Source organism: Pangasianodon hypophthalmus, chromosome 25 (genome assembly GCF_027358585.1).
Source record: "Pangasianodon hypophthalmus isolate fPanHyp1 chromosome 25, fPanHyp1.pri, whole genome shotgun sequence".
NCBI classification, from domain to species: Eukaryota; Metazoa; Chordata; class Actinopteri; order Siluriformes; family Pangasiidae; genus Pangasianodon; species Pangasianodon hypophthalmus.
Genome location: NC_069734.1, coordinates 16,878,813 through 16,900,035, shown reverse-complemented (window position 1 = coordinate 16,900,035; position 21,223 = coordinate 16,878,813). Strand labels below are relative to the sequence as shown.

The 21,223-nt window shown below is 38.3% G+C and overlaps 1 protein-coding gene across 1 annotated transcript; it reads left to right on the top strand.

Moving 5' to 3' along the window:
• Positions 1–9,295: 9,295 nt before the first annotated feature.
• Positions 9,296–20,532, top strand: cxcl12b (chemokine (C-X-C motif) ligand 12b (stromal cell-derived factor 1)). The gene is made up of 4 exons (XM_026948058.3): positions 9,296–9,489; positions 13,255–13,372; positions 15,894–15,977; positions 18,114–20,532. Exons 1-4 carry the CDS (start codon positions 9,423–9,425, stop codon positions 18,142–18,144), a joined length of 300 nt encoding a protein of 99 aa, XP_026803859.1. The 5' UTR covers positions 9,296–9,422; the 3' UTR covers positions 18,145–20,532.
• Positions 20,533–21,223: the final 691 nt, after the last annotated feature.

Here is a 21,223-nt window from a genome sequence, read left to right as displayed (position 1 = left end):
TCTGCTTTTATAGCCCATCCACATCAAGATTTGATGCTTTTCTGCTCACCACGGTCATATAGAGTGGTTATTTGAGTTACATTCGATTTTCTGTCAGCTCTGGCTGTTCTCCTCTGAACTCTCTCATCAATCGCTTTCAGAACTAACGTTTAATCCATGTTTTTTATTTTTTGCCTGTTGTAGGTGAAAATCCCAGGAGATCAGCAGTTTCTGAAATACTCAAACTGGCACCAACAACCATGCCACAGTCAAAGCCACTGGGATCACATTTTTAACCCCGAAGCTTTTGACCTGTATCTGCATGATTTTATGCGTCGTGCTGCTGCCACATGATTGGCTGATGGAATAATTGCATGAATGAGCAGATGTACAAGTGCTTCTAATGAAGTGAGTTGATATAACTCTATATATATTCTAGACTAAAGGTAAAATCTGTGCTTGATGTCTGACTCAATTTTGGGTTTGGGTTGTATACTGTACTAATGCTTTCAGTCAATAAGAACAAATGTTTTGGGGATTTGTAGTGTAAGAATGATGTAATCTTTGTGTGAGAAGTATAATTTGACAGAAACACATTTGTATTTCTTAACTGATGAAAGAAGAAAACAGTTCTTGATTCTAGACTAGAATCTTTGCTTTTATAATTAAGAAATGGTTCAAGGCCAAACACGCACCACACCTAGTCATCATTCCCCCTTCCATTACTGAACATCTGTGCGCAATATGAACAGTATTACTTAAATTTCACTTCCTGTGAGGCCGAGGGTGCCTAGCTGCAGCCTGAAAAAGCAGGAATCAGAGAGCAGGAGAGTGATTTAATGTCGTTCCTCATTGTTAGCCCAAGGCTTGATGAATCTGATCAGATCCCATCCAAGAGCGGTACAAGATTTACAGCCAAGTCCCATCTGGGATCGATCTCTGAAACAGCTCCGACAGAAAGAAATTGCCTGTCTGCTTCAGCTGTCCATCAGTCAGGCGAAGCCCGTTATCTGGGCAGAAATCTGCTTGAGATTATGAGTGTTGAGAAGGAGAACATGTGCCACAATCTAATGGCCAACAGAGTTTTGAGAGTGAGCCAACACCAAGTGAACCTCAGCTAGCTTTCAGACATGGGTGGCTATCATAATGGATACTTGATCCCTTACCTAAAAAAAACCAGAAAAACAGTGTTTACCAGTGAAAAAGTTTCCAAAAGTGCAATATTGGGTTCTGAATACTAGACTGTTAAATAAGCATATTTCAACTTATCGCTAAAGAAATCTTCATAAAACAAAATTGTCTTCCCAGATTGCTGAAAAAGTACATAATGTAGTCCTGCACCTTTCTCCTTTTTGTCAATTAGCTCGACAGTGGAATACACCAAATGTACTGTATATTGGCTAAAGCTCTTGTACATTTTTAAGCTCTTGATTGAGAACCTTCGCATTCTAGACTATTACCCAACCCCAGCATGTTAGCATACCTCAATAATCATCAGGAATTAAATTTTTTTCCACTATATTTCCTTTCTTAACCACTGGAACTGAACAAAATGTGGACTGCTTTTAAGTCTTTAATATCGCAATTGGAGCATGCTAAACCTTTAACATTCCCCAGGAAGTTAACACTGGTCATTGGTAACACTGGCCAATTCTGATTTTTCCTGATGACATTTTCCTTGAGGAGACGTTCATTTAACATTTTTGGAAGGAGTCTCCAGTGTCAAAACTTTCTATTCTTTTTTTTTATGATGTGCTGTTGTCACTGCTAACTTTTTAATAAATTTTTTATTTATTTAGCCATTTTTGGTTACATTTAATGCTGTGTAATGTCTGTAAAACAAGTTAGTTCTCGTTATAGAAGGGGGAATGAACATTCCCTCACCAGTCTCTTTTTTCTCCCTTTTGAAGTGTTTTATTCATTATATGATCCTTACACTTTAACACTACCAAATGTATATTAGTTAGAAGTGCTTGATTGGTAAGTTTGCAAACTTTTTTTTTTGGTAAACAAATCAGCAGATAACAAGACAACACTGTCTTTTGTGGCTTGGTTATACAGTAAGTCCTCAAACTGTTGATTGAGATGCTAGACCATTCCATGCTAGACCTTTAATAAAACACTACATTAGCAAACATTTTTCCTGCTAACAAAATTCCCAAATTCCCTCCAGACTGCTGAGAACATATTTTCCTCCACCATGTTTCTTCACTCCATAACCACCCAAAATGCCCTGAAATAGATGCCTTTAGCACGGAGACCTTTAAACTAAGATGTGTCAGCTCTAATTATTGTCCAAACTTTGAGCGCTCAAGGCTATATTGAGTGTTTAAGTGTTTAACCCTAGCATATTTAGTAGGTGCTAAACAAGGCCATAGTTTTCTTTTGAGCTATCCGACTGACCCAAGATGTAGAGAGTTAGCTCGAGAGTTGAATCCAATGTAACACGTTTAAAGAATTCTGATCTGTGTTTCTTTATTGCAGCGTACAACTCTACAACAATTATTTCCAGCACGCAGGTGTGCAAAAAGTGGTGTCATATTTCCAGCATGGATCAGTGGTTATTGAAGCCTTCTACATAGACACAGTGAAAGACAGAAAGGCAGAGAGAGAGAGAGAGGGAGAGAGAAAAGATGCGATATAAATTCAGACAGTGATTAATGAAGAACGTCTGCTTCTAATTCCACTTTCTTGGCCGAGCTCGTGCAGGCTCTCCCCAGCTCTCCGCATATCACAATGCGTTTTTAATGGGTCTGTATGTAAGCTCCCACTCGCTTATGAATGGAAGGAATCCAATGTCGAATTCAATGAAAGTTAAACCGATCCAGTGCGAGACACAGGGCCAGTTTCATGAGAAACATGAACGCGCCTCCCTAAACTGTCCAGGAATACAGGAGAACTCTGGGTTGTTCGGTATGTGATCATATTTATTGTGGAATCAAATTGAATTGTGGAATTCAATTCACCTAAATCAGTTCATGACTCTTCATCTAATAAAGAGAGACAAACCTGTGCAGGCTGAATCAAACGACTTGGACAGTTTCCTCCGCATGGGTCGTGACCCTGAAATTAGCGCCCGTCTTGCTTTCTTTCTTCCCTGATTACCCACAATGCTCACTGCTTCTGCTGCACAGCTATTTATTCAAGCTAAGGGACTCTACTACATAATCAGGTTCCTAGCATGGTGAAATTATTAGTATTATTATTATTATTATAATGCCAAGGTAATATACCAAGAATCAAATATATCATGTTATATAAAACACAGTCGCCATGAGAAAATTCCATTTTCGACCGTAAATTTTACATATCTAGAAGCCACAAATCATCTGGAAATACCTTGAAGAGTTCCAGCAATTAGACCATAAAAAGGAAAGTACATGGTTTATCCAGTTGTGAATCATTGCTCGTTCTATCTAGCACTTTTTTTTGGTTCAGTACTCTGGGAAAAGTTTAATCCTGCAACAGAGGTCTTCTGTTTCAGAAAAGGGAAGATTTACATTTTGGAAATCTTGAACCATTAACCATCCAAAGATCCCTTAAGGAAACTAGACTATTAAAACTAGCATCCGAGTTGCTCTTATAGAATATTAATCAAGAATTAATTAATAAAAATTTTTTTTAAAAAAAACAGCGCTGTAGTATAAGTAAGGAATAAAACTCTTGGGGATGTGCCGTTACAGGAAAACACACCTGGATCTAATCTTCAGATACTACTGGAGGTCTTGATTAGCTTCATCACGAGTGTCAGATTAGCACTGGAACTAAGCTGTATGAAGATGATGGATCTCTGGGAGCCATGCTACAGATCAGCAGCTTCAGTTTGTCCAGGGAGCCTCTTCCACTCGCGCTTTAAGGTCCACAGAGATCAGCAAACTATGCTCTTGACAAATAAAGGCGAATGTGGTAGTGGCTGAGAGAATGGGAGAAATAAAGCGACTGGCTCGCAGTTATTGCACTTATCGCCAGCGCTTTGAACACTTTGAGTGTTCTTTGGGAACTTGCCAGGTCCTGCCACACAATGCTGCAAAGTAAACGTCTTTTTTCTTTCTGTGCCCTGTTCTCACGAGTTAAACGCGGGTTTAAAAATCCATAGGGGGGCCCTTCATGTAGTCCACAGGACTCCCAATATTGTCTCGACATCAGCAGCTTGCATATAGACCTAGAATGATGAATTAGATGAGTGAATAGTTCTCAGTGTGTTCCGCTGTACGTCCAGGGTTCTGAGAGCAGGTACTGATTTCGGATTAATAAGGCTAGGCTGTTACACTAAAGTAGCTCGTAATTTAATTTGCTTGTGTGTTACGGGTTAAAGAAGCAAATTACGGGGCAGGACTCATGCGCAAAGTCTCTATTACACCTCTACAGGACCTGATAGAAAGCAGTGGCGTTCGACATGGAAGTGTAATGAAGTGTAATGAAAATGAATTCATAATTCCAAATTAATGGAACTTTTTTTTTTTTTTTTTTTTTTTTTTTTTTTTACCATAAACATGCGCCCTGATTGGCTGATTTCCTTATACATGTATGCGCTGTCCTGTGTTTGTGAGCCTGAGCCAACTGTAGCCTCAGATTCCTGTTCTTGGCTGACAGGAGTGGAACTTCTGCTATTGTAGCTCATCCGCCTCAAGTTTTGATGTTTTCTGAGATGCTTTTCTGCTCACCATGCTTTTAAAGAGTGGTTATGAGTTACCATAGCTGGGCCCAACAACCATGCCATGGGTCAAAGTCACTTAAACTCAGTCTTTTCGCCATTCCGATGATTGATATGAACATTGACGCTCTGCATGATTTTATTTCAATCAATCAATCAATCTATCAATCAATCAATGCTTATTTCTCAAGCACATTTAAAAACAACCAAGGCAGACCAAAGTGCTGTACCAAGAATAAAACTACGAAAAAAACAAAAAGTAAAACTACAAGAACAACAAAGTAAAGCAAATACTAATGTTCCAATGTTCATGGAATATTGAAGGCCAGAGAGAATAAATATGCCTTCAGAGCAGACTTGAAAACTGAAATAGAAGGGGCTAATCTAATATGGAGAGGTTGACCGTTCCAGGGTTTGGGATTGGCGATCGCCTCGTGTTTTAAGTCTGGATCTAGGAACAGAAAGTAAGCCAAGATCACGAGATCTCAGAGCTCTGGAGGGAGTATACGGATGGAGCAAATTTGTCAGACACTGAGGGGTCAAACTGTTGAGGGCTTCGTAAACATACAGTAGAATTTTAAAATCGATTCTGTATTTAACAGGTAGCTAGTGCAGTGCAATTATAATAGGGCTAACAGGCTCATACTTGTGAGTCCCTGTAAGAAGTCTGGCAGCTGTGTTATTTGTATAAGATTGACCACTTATATTTATCAGTAGCTGTATTACCAGAAGAAAGGTTTTTTTTGGGATTGGTGGGGGGGCGGGGGGAACTTCTCAAACATCAGCAGTGCCTTCTTTTAAGCAAAAATAAACTATAGATCCAAAATTAGAGCTGATGATAGCATTGTGTATGAACATGTTGTTCTCCGACTTCTTAAACATTAAAAACGCAGCATGTTGGGAGTGTATATTGTTCTAGACAGCAGTGTTTGCTTGCAGTGTTGCTTGCTTTGTACTGAGGCATTTCTGCATGTTTATATTCAGTGTGATGTGAAATAAGTACATGGAAAGGGCTTTGAGAACACACTCAAAACTAGAACGCAAGCTTCCAAGAAACCAAACAGATGGAAAATGGAAAAATACAGCCCTTTTTTTCTCCCAACTATTAAATTATTCAATAAGGAATATGTTGTCTATAACTATTGTTATTGAATCAGAGCCTTCAAAGTAAAACTTTATGTGCCTGTCATGGCAAATCACTGTTTTTGGATGTCATTCAACCGATTTTGAGAACAAAGTGAAGGAAAAATGCGTGTGAAACTTTACACACAGTGCTTTAACGCTGGCCTTTAACCCGGTACAAGGCTGAGAGGGGTTTTCAACATCTCTGAAAAGTGCTGCTGAGATACTGAGGAAAAGATGTGGGGTGCGCATAAGAGACACACACACACACACACACACACACACACACACACAGACAACATCCCTAACTCTAACCTTAACCTTTGTACCACAACAATGATTTATTCCTACTTATTATACAATAATAATGAATGTTATTTGCTTGCTCAGTCTAACGTGATTTTGAGACTAGACTGATTCAGCTCGTTCCACACTCCTCTTCGAGAATGCTCCATTAAGCCTTGGCAACTGATCCAGAATGTTGCAGCCGACTTGTCTGCAATCTCCAAAGTTCATTCCCTCCGCTGGATTCCTGTAGCTGCTGCAGTAATTTCGAAAGCCGTGAAAAAAAAAAAAACCCTTACCTGCTAGCACTGTACCTCGAACCCTTTGTGCCACAACTATGTCTCTGCTTGACCCTTCACGCTAACCTGCATCATGTCAGACAAGTCAGACCTGCATCATGGGGTCATTCTCATCTTGTTGCTTCTTAGCTCCTCCCTCTGAGGACACGAGGATGGGAAAGAAGGACAGGAGGACTGATGAGACGTCCTTGCTCACTGAAGTGCGACGTCGCTTATTTATGACTCGCACAGCTGCATCACCTGACACAACGTGGTGTGATCACACACTGAATAAACACCAACTGAAACATTACTGCATGTGCATTTTACACACATTTACAGATGACTCCACTGATCACTTCTTTGTACACATTGTTTATGATTTAATCAGTATTAATTTTATACATTTTGGTTTAATAATTTGGTTTATTATTATGACGTCATTTATCAGACTACGTTCTTTGCTCTAATTAAAAAGATGGTGTGTCTTTGGTTTCATCAGCCCACATAATTATTTTTAATAAATAATTAATTAAAGATTAAAAGCATGATAATAATTAATAAAAGAGCATAACAATTTGTGTTCACACAACCTCCTAAGAGCCTGATAAGAAGCTGCTGAAAGACCTCTACTATTAGCTCCGTATTTATTTACACCGGCCATGTTAAAAGATCATATTGTATATTTTAGTGAAGGCTCTGGGGTTGTCTAAACGTTTGAAAGATGTTTAGCCGACGTGCCAGCTGATTCCACATAGTCCACTTTGTAGCTTTAAAGCCGCAGGGCTTGTGATTGCTATCTATTGAGGTCAGTGTTGTTCTTGTGGGTCAGAAAGAATGAGCAATTTGTGACTTTCCAATGTCTACATACCATTTTGACAAAGTGGGCGGGCTCATCTTCAGCAAACTTCAACCTGAGCAATCAGAAGTGAAAGTGTTTTTCAAAGCTACGCCCATTAGGACAGATCTTGGAGGGCTATGAGAATTCTATCTATCTATTTTAAGCACACTCAAACATTTTAAACATTTTAACCCATGCTGTCTGAGACTTGTCATTCTTTAGAAGCATCCTGTTTATTTACAACACCCTCCACACCTTTGCACCTTTCCTCCATGTGACTACAGAGCAGCAGACACTGGGATTGATTCAGTCCATCTGAAATCTTCTCTTCAGTGCTCCGATTTATAGCAAATGTAATGATATACAGCCTAGCGCAATCAGAATTTAAAAGCATGTTGGCTTTTTTTTCCCCATAGTGTGAACCCCTCTGGGATTAGTAGCAATAATAGCACTGAGAAACAGCCAATGAGAGTCCGATAGGAGTCAAATTCATTTGTTGTCATGCGCAGCAGATCCCTGAATCCAGTTTATCATCTGTATGTCTGTGCAAGGACAAAATATAAAGCACAATAATAATAATAATAATAATAATAATAATAATACATGTCTAAGAACTTATTTGTCATGTCAAACCTAAATGGATGTTAAGAACAGCAAAAATAAAAACAAAACATGACATGATTCCTTGTGGTGCACAGTATAAAAATAGCTATGATTCTTTTCATTACACCTCCAGTTCTCTTTGCAGAACAGACAATCCTCACTTCCTGCACCATTCCAACCAATATTTCCTCCATATTTGCCTTTATTTCTTGTTTCTGAACAAAAATTAAAAAATTCCTAAATGAACTTATTTGTTTTTTTTTTACCCTTTATGATAAAGTCTAATCTGGTCCAGGCTGTGGTGGATATAGACTCTGTCCCAGGAACACTGGGCAGGAGGCGGGAAATACGCTCTGAATGGGAAACCAATCCATTGCAGGGCACCATAAACACACACACACACACATATATATATATATTCACACACTTACATGTGTAGCCAGTTTACCTATAGTGTATACAGCTTACCTAATTGTAAAAGAAGTCTTAACTATGCAAAGAAAATGTCGATATACTCAGAGGGCTTCCCTTTTCCCCAAAAGGATTTAAGTAGAACCACTTTAGAAAGCTAGAACCATTAATCCTCCAAAGACCCTCTGAGGAAATATTCTACATTTAGTAATAGTGTGTGGAAAGTAAAACTCAAGCAAAATCTAAATGTGATTTAGATTTATAATGATTTTGCAACAATTTGAGGAAAAAGAGAGGGAGAGAGAGAGAGAGAGAGAGAGGAAAAGGGGAGAAAGTCATCAGTTTGAGGAGAGAGAGAGAGAGAGACAGACAGACAGCAAGAGAGAGAAAGTTAGGGAGAGAGCAAGAGAGAGATGCAGAGACACAGACAGACAGACAGAGATATACAGCAAGAGAGCGTGAGACAGAGAGACAGACTGATGGACAGAAACAGAGAGACACACAGCATGAGAGTGAGACACACACACAGACACAGAGAGAGAGAGAGAGAGAGAGAGAGAGAGAGAGAGAGAGAGACAGCAATAGAGATTGAGCCAGAGAGACACAGACATACATACAAAAAGAAACAGACATAGAACAAGTGTGTGTGTGTGTGTGTGTGTGTGTTTGTGTGTGTGTGTGTGAGAGAGAGAGAGAGAGAGAGAGAGAGAGAGAGAGAGAGATACAGGGAGAGAAAGACATACAGACAAACAGCAAGTGAGAGAGAGGGAAAGAGAGACAGTCAAGCAGTAGGACAGAGATACACAGCAAGTAAGACAGAGAGGTAGAGAGAGGGAGAGAGGGACAGACAGACAAAGAGAGAAGCAAAGAAAGAGAGAGAGGCAGACAGACAGAGAGAGGGAGAGAGAAAGTTGGTTGTAAACTGTTACTCCAGTCCCAGCCAAAACATTTTAATTGGTGATGTTTGTCTGACCAGAGGAGCTGTATGAAAGGAGCAAGGTCCAAAAACACACCCCTCCACTTTCCCCTACACTCACTCTCTCTCTCTCTCTCTCTCTCTCTCTCCTTCTCCTCCTCCTCCTGAGAATGTGGGAGTGCTCTCCTGCCCCTCTGCAGTCTTTAACACCCCTCTCAGCACTGAGGCACCACACTGTGTCCTGGAAGCTGCTTGTGACTAACACAAAGACTCTCGATAAACACACACACACACACACACTCTCACTCGCTAGCGCTTACACACACACACACAATGGATGTCAAAGTTGTGGTGATGATGCTTTTCCTCATCGTGACTATGAAGGACTCGGAGACTGAAGGTAAGACAGCTGCTATTTCTCATGCGATGATGCGATTGATTTGTTTTTATTTTTATTTTTAAAAATTATGCGCTTCAATGCTGGACCATGTGACCAGGATTTAAGACTAAATCAGTCAGACTGTGTTTAAAAAAAATCAGACTTTTACTGGAAGTGGACTTGCTTGCTTGCTTATTTATTTATTTATTTGGGGTTTATTTTAATCATTTTTTTAATTAAAATTTTTAGAACCATTTTTAGAACCTCTTGTGAGTCCTATATTAAGAAGTCATTAAAAAATAAAAGACTTTTGCATAAGAATCCGTTTTATTTTTCAAGCGTCTCAAGGCATCCTTAGAGAATGAAGCAGGCCAATTACTGTAGCTGTGCTTTATTTATTCTCTCTGTAAGAGTGTGTGTGCATGTGTGTGTCAGTGTTGTAGCCGTATTTTCACGCTGGTGTACGTTTTTTGAAAAGAACTTGCAACTAGCCTTTATTTGTCATTCTCCGCGAATTCTGCGAAACGGCGACAAATTGTTCATTCAAGAGAACAATTCGTTAAACAGGAAGGTCGCTGGTGGCTTTGATTTCGTACGTGTAAAAGTGTTAAATATGCACGAGGGTGCGGATTGGAGTTTAGAACCCGAGTCTGGTTCCTTCCTCTACTTAAAGGCACTCAGCGTAAAGGTAGAGAAGCGTTGGATTGAGAACGAGGCCCCGGGAATCTCTCTCTGATTCCCTGTTCACGCTGACTGAGTAAAAAATCTGTTCATTCAAACTCTTCCTGGTTTAAAAAAAAGTCTAGCCAAAGTCGAATACTCTTACAAATTTCAAAATCTCAAACCACCAAAGTAAAAAAAAAAAAAAATCAGGATGTTCTACGTTGTTATTTTGTTTTTATTTTACTCCATATATCATTAATTCGAGCTATGTGCTCATTATTACGATGAATATCTCATTATTTCAACATAGTATGTACCAATTTTAACTTGAAATCTTTATATATTTTGACTTAATTTCTCCTTAATTGTTATTTCAAAAAACGATTGAGTTATTTCGACTTACTATTTGACACGCCATAACTTATCAATAAGGCTAATTTATTATCTTCTACAGGAAATTAGCTCATAATTCTGACTTTTTCTCATCATTCTTACTCCGCGTTCTCTTTCCCAGATGTTGCTTTAGTGGACATCTGTTGACAGTTATATAGATTATATACAGTATCTCGATAATAACTCAAAATATTCATACAATATCTTGAAATTTGGAGTTTTTACATCAAAATAACAAAACATCATTTTTTAAGTAATGAAACGCGATCTTGAAGAAATTAGATATGAAATATCAGCTTAATATCTTGAAAAATGAGTTATAACAGATAAAAATTTACATTCTGAAAAATGAGTTATAACGTAGAAATAACGTAGAAATAACGGCATAGCACAAGGCGTCTTTCAAAGTAAATAAAGGTTAGCTAACCTATCTTAGAAAACAACTTTGTAGAAACAACGCAAACTGGCATTTTATCTATGAGATATAAATTTTTACATAGCAATTTTTATAGCAATGTTTATAATCTATTATGAATTGAATATCATAACACATTATACTGCCAATACTTATACACGTATAGTGCATTCTGTTACAAAATTCGATTAAAAATCTACTAAAACTAGCCGTTTTTTTTTTTTTTTTTTTTTTTTAGTTAATATGAGGTTTGCGATACTTATAACGTGTAACAACATGGTTATAAGTTGTATTTGTGAGACTTTTTTAAACAAACAAACAAACAAACAAAAGCATGCTTCCTGTTTGTCCAATGTTTTATTTTCCGGTGATATTCTGTCAGCGTATCGTATCTATTTTAGACATAATGCACTACGAAAAGTGGTGGTGAAAAGTAGGCTGTAAAGTAAGTAGTAGTTGAAAAGTAGGCTTGTTTGGTATTGGTGACTACTTATAATGCATTATAATGCATGTTAAACAATAATATTGATTAGTATAAAGTGTAGTGCATGTTCAGAAACAATTATACGAATGTACCTGCTAGGAATGTTAACAATTAAGGACTAGCATGCTAGCTATGATCGAGGAGTACGAATGGCTCAAAAATTGTCAACAGTTGCTGTTCCATACACAAGGTCTACATGATAAATTAGAAAAAAATATTTCAAGTTTTTCCATCAAAATCTTCATTATATGAATATACAACAATAGCGCAGTCTGTTAAAAGACGAGGCTCGGGATTTGCTGAAAAAGACCAGGACAACACTAAGAATGCACTTCAGCCTGTTAATCAAACACCCACTTTCAGATCCGAACACACACAATGGTCTAAAGCGACATGTTCGATTGAGGACGAGACTGGCTGAGGAAGACCAGGGAAAGCTCTTCAGACCATCAATCAGAACCTCGAGGCTGATGTAGCGTGTGAGGCTCCTCAAAGCACCCTGGGTAACTTGAAGGGCTCTTGACGACGGTAGTGAGCGAGAAAGCGAGTTCCCTCATGTGGGAACGCCGGACTAAGAGTGATGGCTTAATCTCTTTTTAATGATCCGTGCTCGCAGGTGGAATGTGGTGATAGGATACATCTGCTTTATGGTGCTGATCTTTTTTTTACGACTGTACGGACGGATTGATTCGAGTTGTAAAACACTCGTCACCTGCTGAACCCTTGTGTACTTTGTGTATGAAAGAAATGTTTTCCGGTGAAATTTATTAGCAGAAATTGGAAATGTAAAGAGCAAAAAATGTTTCAGGAGTTCATGTAAAAGAAAAGGCTAAATAAACGTGCAAAGATTTGAGCAACATTACGATTGTTGTATTGTAACATTATGAGCGTCACATTCTAACATTACAGTCGTCACATTGTAGCATTATGATCAGCGTATTATAAGATTATGATCCTATTATAGCATATTATATGCGTATAATAGAGTGTTATAACATTATGATCCTATTATACGGTATTATAGTGTATCATATGATTGCCATATTATCACGTTACAACCACCATTTTATGATATCATGACTGTCCTATTATAAAATTACAATTATAGTGTTATAACATTATAATACTATGAACATAATGTTATAACACTATGATTATAATGTTATAGCATTACAAACAGTGTTATAACATTATGCTCACAGTATTATAACACTACTATCATCATATCATTAAGATCATTACGATCACTGTATTATAGTAGTGCTATCATCATGATCGTCATAACATAACATACCATAACGAACATCGTATTATTACGATCACTGCATTATAACTGTTCAATCATTGTATTATAATAACATTATGATTATATTATTGTAACGGGTCCCTGGAGGACTAGTGGTTAGGCCTCGGTGCTGTCACCGCCACGGCCCGGGTTCGAACTAACCCCAGCCGCTGGGGTTGCACAATTCAGTGCACTTCCAATGCCAGTCCTGAGATAAAAGGTGGGTTACATCAGGAAGGGCATGTGGACTAAAAAAAAAACCTTGCCAAATCAAATATGCGGACCAATGATCTACTGTGGCGACCCCTAACGGCGGCAGCCGAAAGAAAAACAATTATAATATTACAATCACTGTATTATGATATTGCAATCATCTCATTAGAACTGTCATTTCAGTTTTAACTGAAAAAAAAAAAACCCATTATTTTATTTCTTCTGAAAGCATCTTCACTTTATGGAATTGTTAACATGTGCATTTTGCACACTGATACAGGTTTTCTTGTCTGAAAGAAAATTTATCTCAAACCCCTGTCCCCTGTTTTGCAGCGAAGCCCATCAGCCTGTTGGAGAGGTGCTGGTGCCGCTCGACGCTCAACACCGTCCCACAGAGGAGCATCCGCGAGATCAAGTTCCTCCACACACCCCACTGCCCCTTCCAAGTCATGTAAGATAACACAAATAAATACCCCAAAATCACCTTTGTTTTCAGAGAAAACCAGAGGCTTTTTTAAAAAAATACGGTGAAAATTCTTTGGTGAAATTGCTACAATGTCACGCTGGAAAAAGGGGTCGGATGATATATTGCTTTATATATCGATCAGATTAACATCAGCAATTAATTTTATTCTGTGATTAAAAAAAAAAAAAATCATAGTACAATATCAATAGCATGGTTTTCATAATATTGCCATATCCCTATTTCTAAAATGTCTTAATAAAATATAGTGTATGAGTCTATTGTAGGAAGTTCTGAGGAGGCAGGGCTCGTGTGTGTGTGTGTGTGTGTGTGTTTGTATAAGATCCTTATCAGGAGCTCTAGATAAAAGGAAGTGCGAGACTCACTGGGAGACACAGTGTGTGTTTTTTTTTTCTGGAGGAAATCTTCATTAAGGGTCAAAGTCATTATGTTTGTATTTCTACTGACCTCCTTAGATATCTCTTTTTATCCCAGTGCTAATCTCTTTAGTTGCTAACATTTGGTATCATTTTACTAACCTGGAACATATTAATGTAAAAGCAGTGACTGTTTCGAAAAAAAGGGACCGCGGGGGTCACAGCGAGGCGGAAGGTCAGATCGGGACAGAACTTTAGCCCAGGGGGATTCTCTCTCTCTCTCACACACTCACACTCACACACACACACACACACACACACACACGCACACAAGTCAAATAGTGTTTATTTAGGAATTTAGCCTTGAATCTCAAAGATCTGGAGCTTTAAAGACAGATGAAAGACAGACAGCTGTAACACAAACCCTGTCCAAACCCACACACACACACTCACTGGATGCCATGTTTGCTGTTGGTATTAGCCGGCTGTGAGGCACTTACTACCTGCTGTTCCTGTCTCCCTGCGCAGACACACTGCCGGCTCTCAAATTAAGCCTGGAAAACTTGCATCGGGCCACGAACGTGACAGAAATGAAACAAACACGATAAAAGATTAAACTAACAAACACACAGATCCAATTACGCTGGAAGTCCGCTTGTGTTAAGTCGGGATTCGGGTTTCTTGTTGCAGCGGACCATTTGGTCCCAGACCACAGGAGACTGTGTGTGTGTGTGTGTTTATGCTTGTGTGTGGGTTGAGCTCAGTGTGGATGTGGTTAATTTGCAAAGCGGTGTGAGCCGCGGCCCCTCTGAGCTGTTAATTCTCAAACATGACCTTTTGGCGCAGAGGTGTGATATGCGTGTGTGTGTGTGTGTGTGTGTGTGTGGGAGTGAGACAGACACACAGGGAGTCAGAGAGGGAAAGAAAGCATGTGTTTCAGTGATGGCGTGTGTGTGTGTGTGTGAGTGGGTTTATGTGTATTTATCATCAGGGGTGGAAAAAATACAGAGAAATTACCCTTGAGTGAAAATCTTGCTAATGTTGCTACTTTTGAAAATATTTGATAGTAAAAACTGATAAAACGAATTTAATCTCATGTTTTATGTGATTTTCATTTTAAAATAACATTTCTTTATCTGAAAGTAAATAAATAATTACCCAGAATACTCCATGTTGTGACTATTTCAACCACCAAGCAATCTCTACGTCCATTACATGTACTTAATGTTAGCTTCTGTTACATTTCTTACCAAGGTACCACACGAGCCAAGTCAGGACATGTGGGTGGAGCTAAAAATAGCGCAGATCACTGATTGGTCCAACCAGCCAACCAGTAATGTTTAATACTCTTTCTAAAAAATACATTTTTATGGAAACATGTGTGGCCATTAAGTAAAACATTAAACATTAAAGTACTGTCACACACACACACAAGGCTACACAAGCGATCACATCCAGCAATTGATGGATTGATATATGCAATATGAGTAGCCAATCAGAAACTATCAGTGCTGCAAGCCCCGCCCCTAAGCACCATTATAACACCTTTCCACCAAACGGCGAGACTCGTCACGACTCCAAATCCAGGACTATCCATGTCCTGGCTGTGTGTGTGTGTGTGTGTGTGTGTGTGTGTGTGTGTGTGTTACCCCGCCTGCACCCTGTAATGGACTGAAGTAGTGTATCCGACGCCAGTGTTAGGTTGTAATGGAGCAGCACTGGAGAGTAGCGCCGATCTGATAACGCAGTTCAGGGCCTCAGAGGGAGAAACACACACTCTTTCACTCATTCGCTCATTCTTTCCTCTAAACCAAATCCCTCGCTTTAAAATGACTTACCTGATCTCATTACCCGCGCAAAGCCAAAACCCAGCAGCATCAATTACATACCGTACACTCTTTCAGTATCTTTGTCCCCCCTCTCTTTCTCTACTGGAGCTGTGTTAAAGAAAAGAAAGCCCTAGACAGAAAGCCCTACAACTAGATCTCACTCCCCCTCTCTCTCCGAGTCTCTCAATTCTTTCTCAGCCAAATCCACGTTAAAGAACCGAATTGACTCCCTTCCTCCCTGTCTCCTCTTTTGCCCTTATTATCACTCTTAAGCACTCATTCCAACGTTTCTCTCGTTTCCAGAGCCAAGCTGAAGAACAATAGAGAGGTCTGCATCAACCCCAAGACCAAATGGCTGCAGCAGTATCTAAAGAACGCCATTAGCAAGTAAGTAAGAGCCTCCGGACACTAAGGCAAATGAAAAGAGGTGTTCCAAATCACGATCAGTGAGGAGAACTCATCTGGGATATGTCCAAAATGCGCATCAGGAGCACTATCTAGGACACAATTTCAGGGTACAGAAACGCAGAAACGTTCATCAACCAGCAAAAGGGGAAAAAAATACTCCTTAACACCTTTTATTTGGTGTTACTGATCATGTGATCCAATTCAGCGCTGTAACTATAGCACTTTTTTTTTTACCAGCCGGATTAAGTAGCACACATGGATGATAAGACGATCTTTTTGTTTTTTCGTAGCTAACATGTAGCTACCAGTTTCGCATCATGCTTAAATCATGACAAAACATTGGCTCAGTGACACCATTTATGCATGAACAGTTTAATAAAGTAGTAGAATACATCTAGAAACTCAAACTGGGACTATATCATCAGCTGAATTACTTCTAACTTCCGGCCTTATAACTCCACCTTCAAACTTTAGGCCACTCCCCTTACCTGAGTCTAATGCTGTGTTCAAGTAAAATTCGTAACTCAGAATTTTTTTTTTTACATCCAACTAAGAAAAAACCAAAGAAAACGCCCGCTCCCCTCAGCACATGACGTCAAATCAACATGGCTGCTCACAGCGCTAACAGTAAACAAGTAGCTCTACTTTTACTTTCCTACATTTTTTTTACTTTAGAGCAATCAACACAGAGACATATTCGCTTGTTAAAGCCATAACTCTGTCTCTACAGGACGCTGTTCTGAAGAGGTAAATATATATCACTCATTACAGTTAGCCGTCTAGATTTTTGCTAACAAAAGACAAATACGGAGGCGTCCATGTTTTTTCCGTAGCTTGAACGTACGGAGGTCGAAAATGACGTAATTCCAAGATCCGACTTCCCACTTCTGAGTTTAGTCAAATGCAGGATAGCTATGCTCTGAACAAAGTAATTCACCCCATTTTTATAGATAACAGCGCGTTATATGGTTTGAGGCAAGTGTGTTTGATGCCATTACAATCTGAATTTCGAAATGTGAAAACGCGTTTGAAATTGTAAGTGAAGTCTTGCAGTCTAATTACATCACACTGAAATTGTATTCCGTAGCTTGAAATTACGTGCGAGGTTTAAATTCGAATATAAATTTGCAAAACGCTACATTACTGGCTGAAACGGCGGTGCTCTGTGCTCCTTTGCTTTGCTTTTCCGCAGTGTTTTAGAAAATCTGGATTTGAAGACGTGAATTTTTGTACTGGATTGCGCAACCGCTAACAGCTGAATTCGAAATTTCTTCCAACTTGAATTTTAAATCTGTAATTCGACTACAAAATTTGAACTGACAAATTCACTTTTGTACATTTGAAATTCCAATTGTAGGTGCACTTTTCACATTCCACAATTTAAACAAAGAAGTTTCAGCATATGTACTCTTACATTTGGGCAAAAAATATCTTCCGAGTGATAGTATTTAAGGCAAAATGGCAGAAGTGCACATTAAATTTTTACCCAGACTATCGCTTTAATCTAGTTTTTATGCTTTTATGCTTCATTATCATTTCTAACTCACATGAACACCTGGCTGGTAAACTCTGGTTTAAAGGTGTAAAATACCGACATCTTGCCCTCTATATAATCGTTTCTACGAAGTTAATCGCTGTAATGAGCGAGTGGCGTGGCGTTATGGGTCTCCTGCAGAGCGAACCGAGCGAAGTCGGAGTAGTAAAAGTTTCCCTCAGCGCCATCTCCACTCCAAACAACTCACACGGAAAATATTCTGGAAGCAAATTGGAATAAAAAATATTTAGAAGACGTTCTTAAATTCCTGCCACCCATGTGGTACAAGGGCAAACACACACACACACAAACACACAAACACACACACAGTACTATAACTTATGCCTCGAGGAAGAGTTCAGCTGGACATTGATTATTTATTTTACATTTTTTGGTACAACTTAATTTGAATTTATGTGGAATTATTTTTAATCATGGAGTCAATAATCACTGTTGATTTTTTCCCTCGAACAGCACGCCCCTCGAGTGTTTTATTCCTCACATATAAGCATCAGTACAGTACATACACACTTCTGCTTCAAACTCACGTATCTCTCTCTCTCGATCTCTGTTTATTTCAGGATAAAGAAGTCAAAACAGCGTGAAAACTAAAGGCGGCGGGGGTGTGAGGAGAGCCAGCGTGTGTCTCTGACCTCTGTATTACGTGTGCACCTCACACACACACACACACACACACACACACACACATGCACACGCACCATCTGTCCCTGTGTGGACTGCTTGCACAAACAGCACTTCGCCTACGAACGCCTTTATTCCTGCACCCGAAGCCAACCACACACACACACACACACACACACACACACACACAGCACCATTTTACCATTGTGAGATTTCGGGCTTGTACAGGCGTGTACGCTGAACTGAACTGAGTGGCTGAATGTGGACAAAAAAATGTTTTTGTGCTTTCTATATGCATTCGCTTTGTGCCTTTTTTAAAAATAATAAGTTGCTGATCAGTGTTGTGGTGAATTAAGAAGGAAAGAGAGAGAGCGCGAGAAAGAGAGAGAGAGAGAGAGAGAGAGAGAGAGAGAGAGAGAGACAGAGAGCGCGTGTGAGAGAGAGAAAGAGAGAGAGGAAAGAGTAGCAGTCATGCATAAAACTCTAAAAATGAAAGGAACAGTTTGATAAAAAAAATTAAATGTCGAAAGTTTTCTTCAGGAGCTATGACTCTAATGTAGCTAACATATAAGAGTCGTATAGCTACCAGCTTAGCATCATGTTTAGATCATCATTGTCATTCAGCATCCAGACTTCTGGTACCTGACGCTATAGGACACCCGCGTCCTCTATAAAAGTGGATAAAGTGTTAAAAAATGTCACACAAGACCGCCATCGGGCTCTGACAGGAGGCGTGACTTATAGCTTGAAGGTGTAGCTGTGTGTTAGAAGTGATTCAGCTAAACTGATAGCTATGTGTTAGCTACACTAGCCTCGTAGCTTTAACTAAATACACAAAATCTGCTCGCCCAAGAGCACTGATACGGGATTAGGAAGTTTTGTTTGGAGATGTTTCACTACGACACTTTCAGTGACTTCAGTAAGATTCTTCTTTTCTTTCGATGTTGCCTCATTAAGAATCACATGATGGTCTTCCATGCACTGGCATAGCTAGTTTATTTTTGCTTACACTTTCTACAAGGCCGTATTTACATTTATAAATCATTAGAACTTTTTAGGATTTTTCGTGAACTCTAATAAAGCCTCATGCTTTCAAACTCGGATAAGTAAGGGATAAAACATTTGGAGAGTGCTATTATAGGTGCTGACACTGGAGACTCCTTCCGTAAACGTTAAATAAACAGCTTTCCTCACAGAAGACTTCACTATATCAACAAGTACGTGAGTTTTTCCCACAAAACAAGCCATTATGTAATTGTTATTATAGAATGGTAACATTTTAGATTAATATAATCGTTCTGACCAATCAGAATCAAATGAATTACGTTAAAGGAGGCTTTATTCAGTCGTAAACATGCTTACAATGCATTATTATTACATCATCATAAGCTTTATAGAAAGTGTTAGCATGTATTATTTGCTTAAAAAAATGACATAACTTCATGTTATCAGGAATTTTTTCTTTTTTTTTAATAATGCAACTTTCACAACAATGCAATCTCTCTTGGCAGCTGCTAATTTTTTTTTTTTTTTCCATTTTTAAAAAACCTGTGCTTATGAAATATTATATAGCGCATCTCCTTACAGCCAGATGTTTTATTCTGTTGTGTTTGCACGTCTGATCATGATGTAGGCTTGTTGTTTGTTGTTAAAGTGAAGGTTGGATCAGTAAAAGGAGACGAATTTAAATTCATTGTGGAAATAGTATAATTAATTATGAGTGGAATAGGTTTGAAATTTAAAACAAAACAAAACAACAAAATTATTCCATATGTGAATAACTGATTTTTCTTTTATTGATTCAACTTTTCACTTGATTGTGTATTGTATTACAAATGCATCATAATTATGGACCAAATGTCACCCATACATCAGATTCTCAACCTTTAGAACTGTAAATAGTCAGAGAATCGGGTGATATTTTAGCGTTTGGCCTCATATTTCCTTAAGATATTTCCATAATTATGAACATATTTAGTGCCATTTAGTTATTAACGAACGTTATCTCACTTTAAACATGGTTTATTTTCATATGAGTGAACCTATGAGGGGAGTGTTATTATATGAAATCATACGACTCATAAGGGATCCGGAAAAAAAAAACAACATCTAATCACACATTTCCAGCGTAAGAGCCATTATCCCGCCGGATGACGAGCAACTCCTAAACCCCTGCTTATTAACTGTGTAATCGTAATGGGATAACAATAACATGTGGATATGATTTCCAAGGGAATGAAACATGTGCTTTTTATCAGGCCAATACAATAAGCACTTCACTGCTGTACATGAATTTTTTTTTTTTTTTTTCACTTTTCTATAATTTAAAGAAAAAAAAAAAAAAAAAAAAAAAAAAGGGAAGACTATTAAAACCACTTTTGCCTGCAGGGACTGAACGGCAAAACATGAACAATTTAGGAGGAAAATGTATCCGCTATATCGGTAGAGCTGTTTACTAAATTTATTAGTCAGTTTTATAGGATGTTGTCCCTGAGGCGTCCACTTTTGGCCCAAAAATGCCTCATAAAAGGATTAACAGAATATTTAACTCAATGATAGATGAATGAATTCATTGTCATTTTTAATTTAACAACAAAAAGCATTAAATAAATTTCTATTATTTTATTTTGTGCTTACTTCTTTTCCATACAATTAAATTTGTATTCATTACATTGACAATTCATTTTAATTTAATTAAAGTAAATTCAAATTAATACATTTTAAACATTTATTTTTTTAATGAAGGTATAGGTGTTACAAGTGTTTTTTTTTCCTACGAACACCATGAAACCCAACATGCTTTCTAAAGACTTCTACTTTTGACAAAAAAAAGTCTCACAGAAGGAATTACGCAATTCATGTTTCATTCCCGTGAGCGAAAACTTAAAATATCTAAAATTGTCATTTTTTTAAAATCGAATTTAAATAAGTGAATTTCATTTGAACATCTGAAATGAAATAAACCACTAACGTTGGGCCTTGTTTATCAATTTTAAAAAATGTACAATTTACGAAACATAAAAAATGAAAAAAAAATTCCCACAAAACT

Bases quoted from the DNA above. Each gene is read 5' to 3' on its own strand.
- cxcl12b (XM_026948058.3), top strand. From the start codon at position 9,423: ATGGATGTCAAAGTTGTGGTGATGATGCTTTTCCTCATCGTGACTATG. The intron at 9,490-13,254 runs GTAAGACAGCTG...CCTGTTTTGCAG, and splicing joins GAAGGACTCGGAGACTGAAG to CGAAGCCCATCAGCCTGTTG. The intron at 13,373-15,893 runs GTAAGATAACAC...TCTCGTTTCCAG, and splicing joins CACTGCCCCTTCCAAGTCAT to AGCCAAGCTGAAGAACAATA.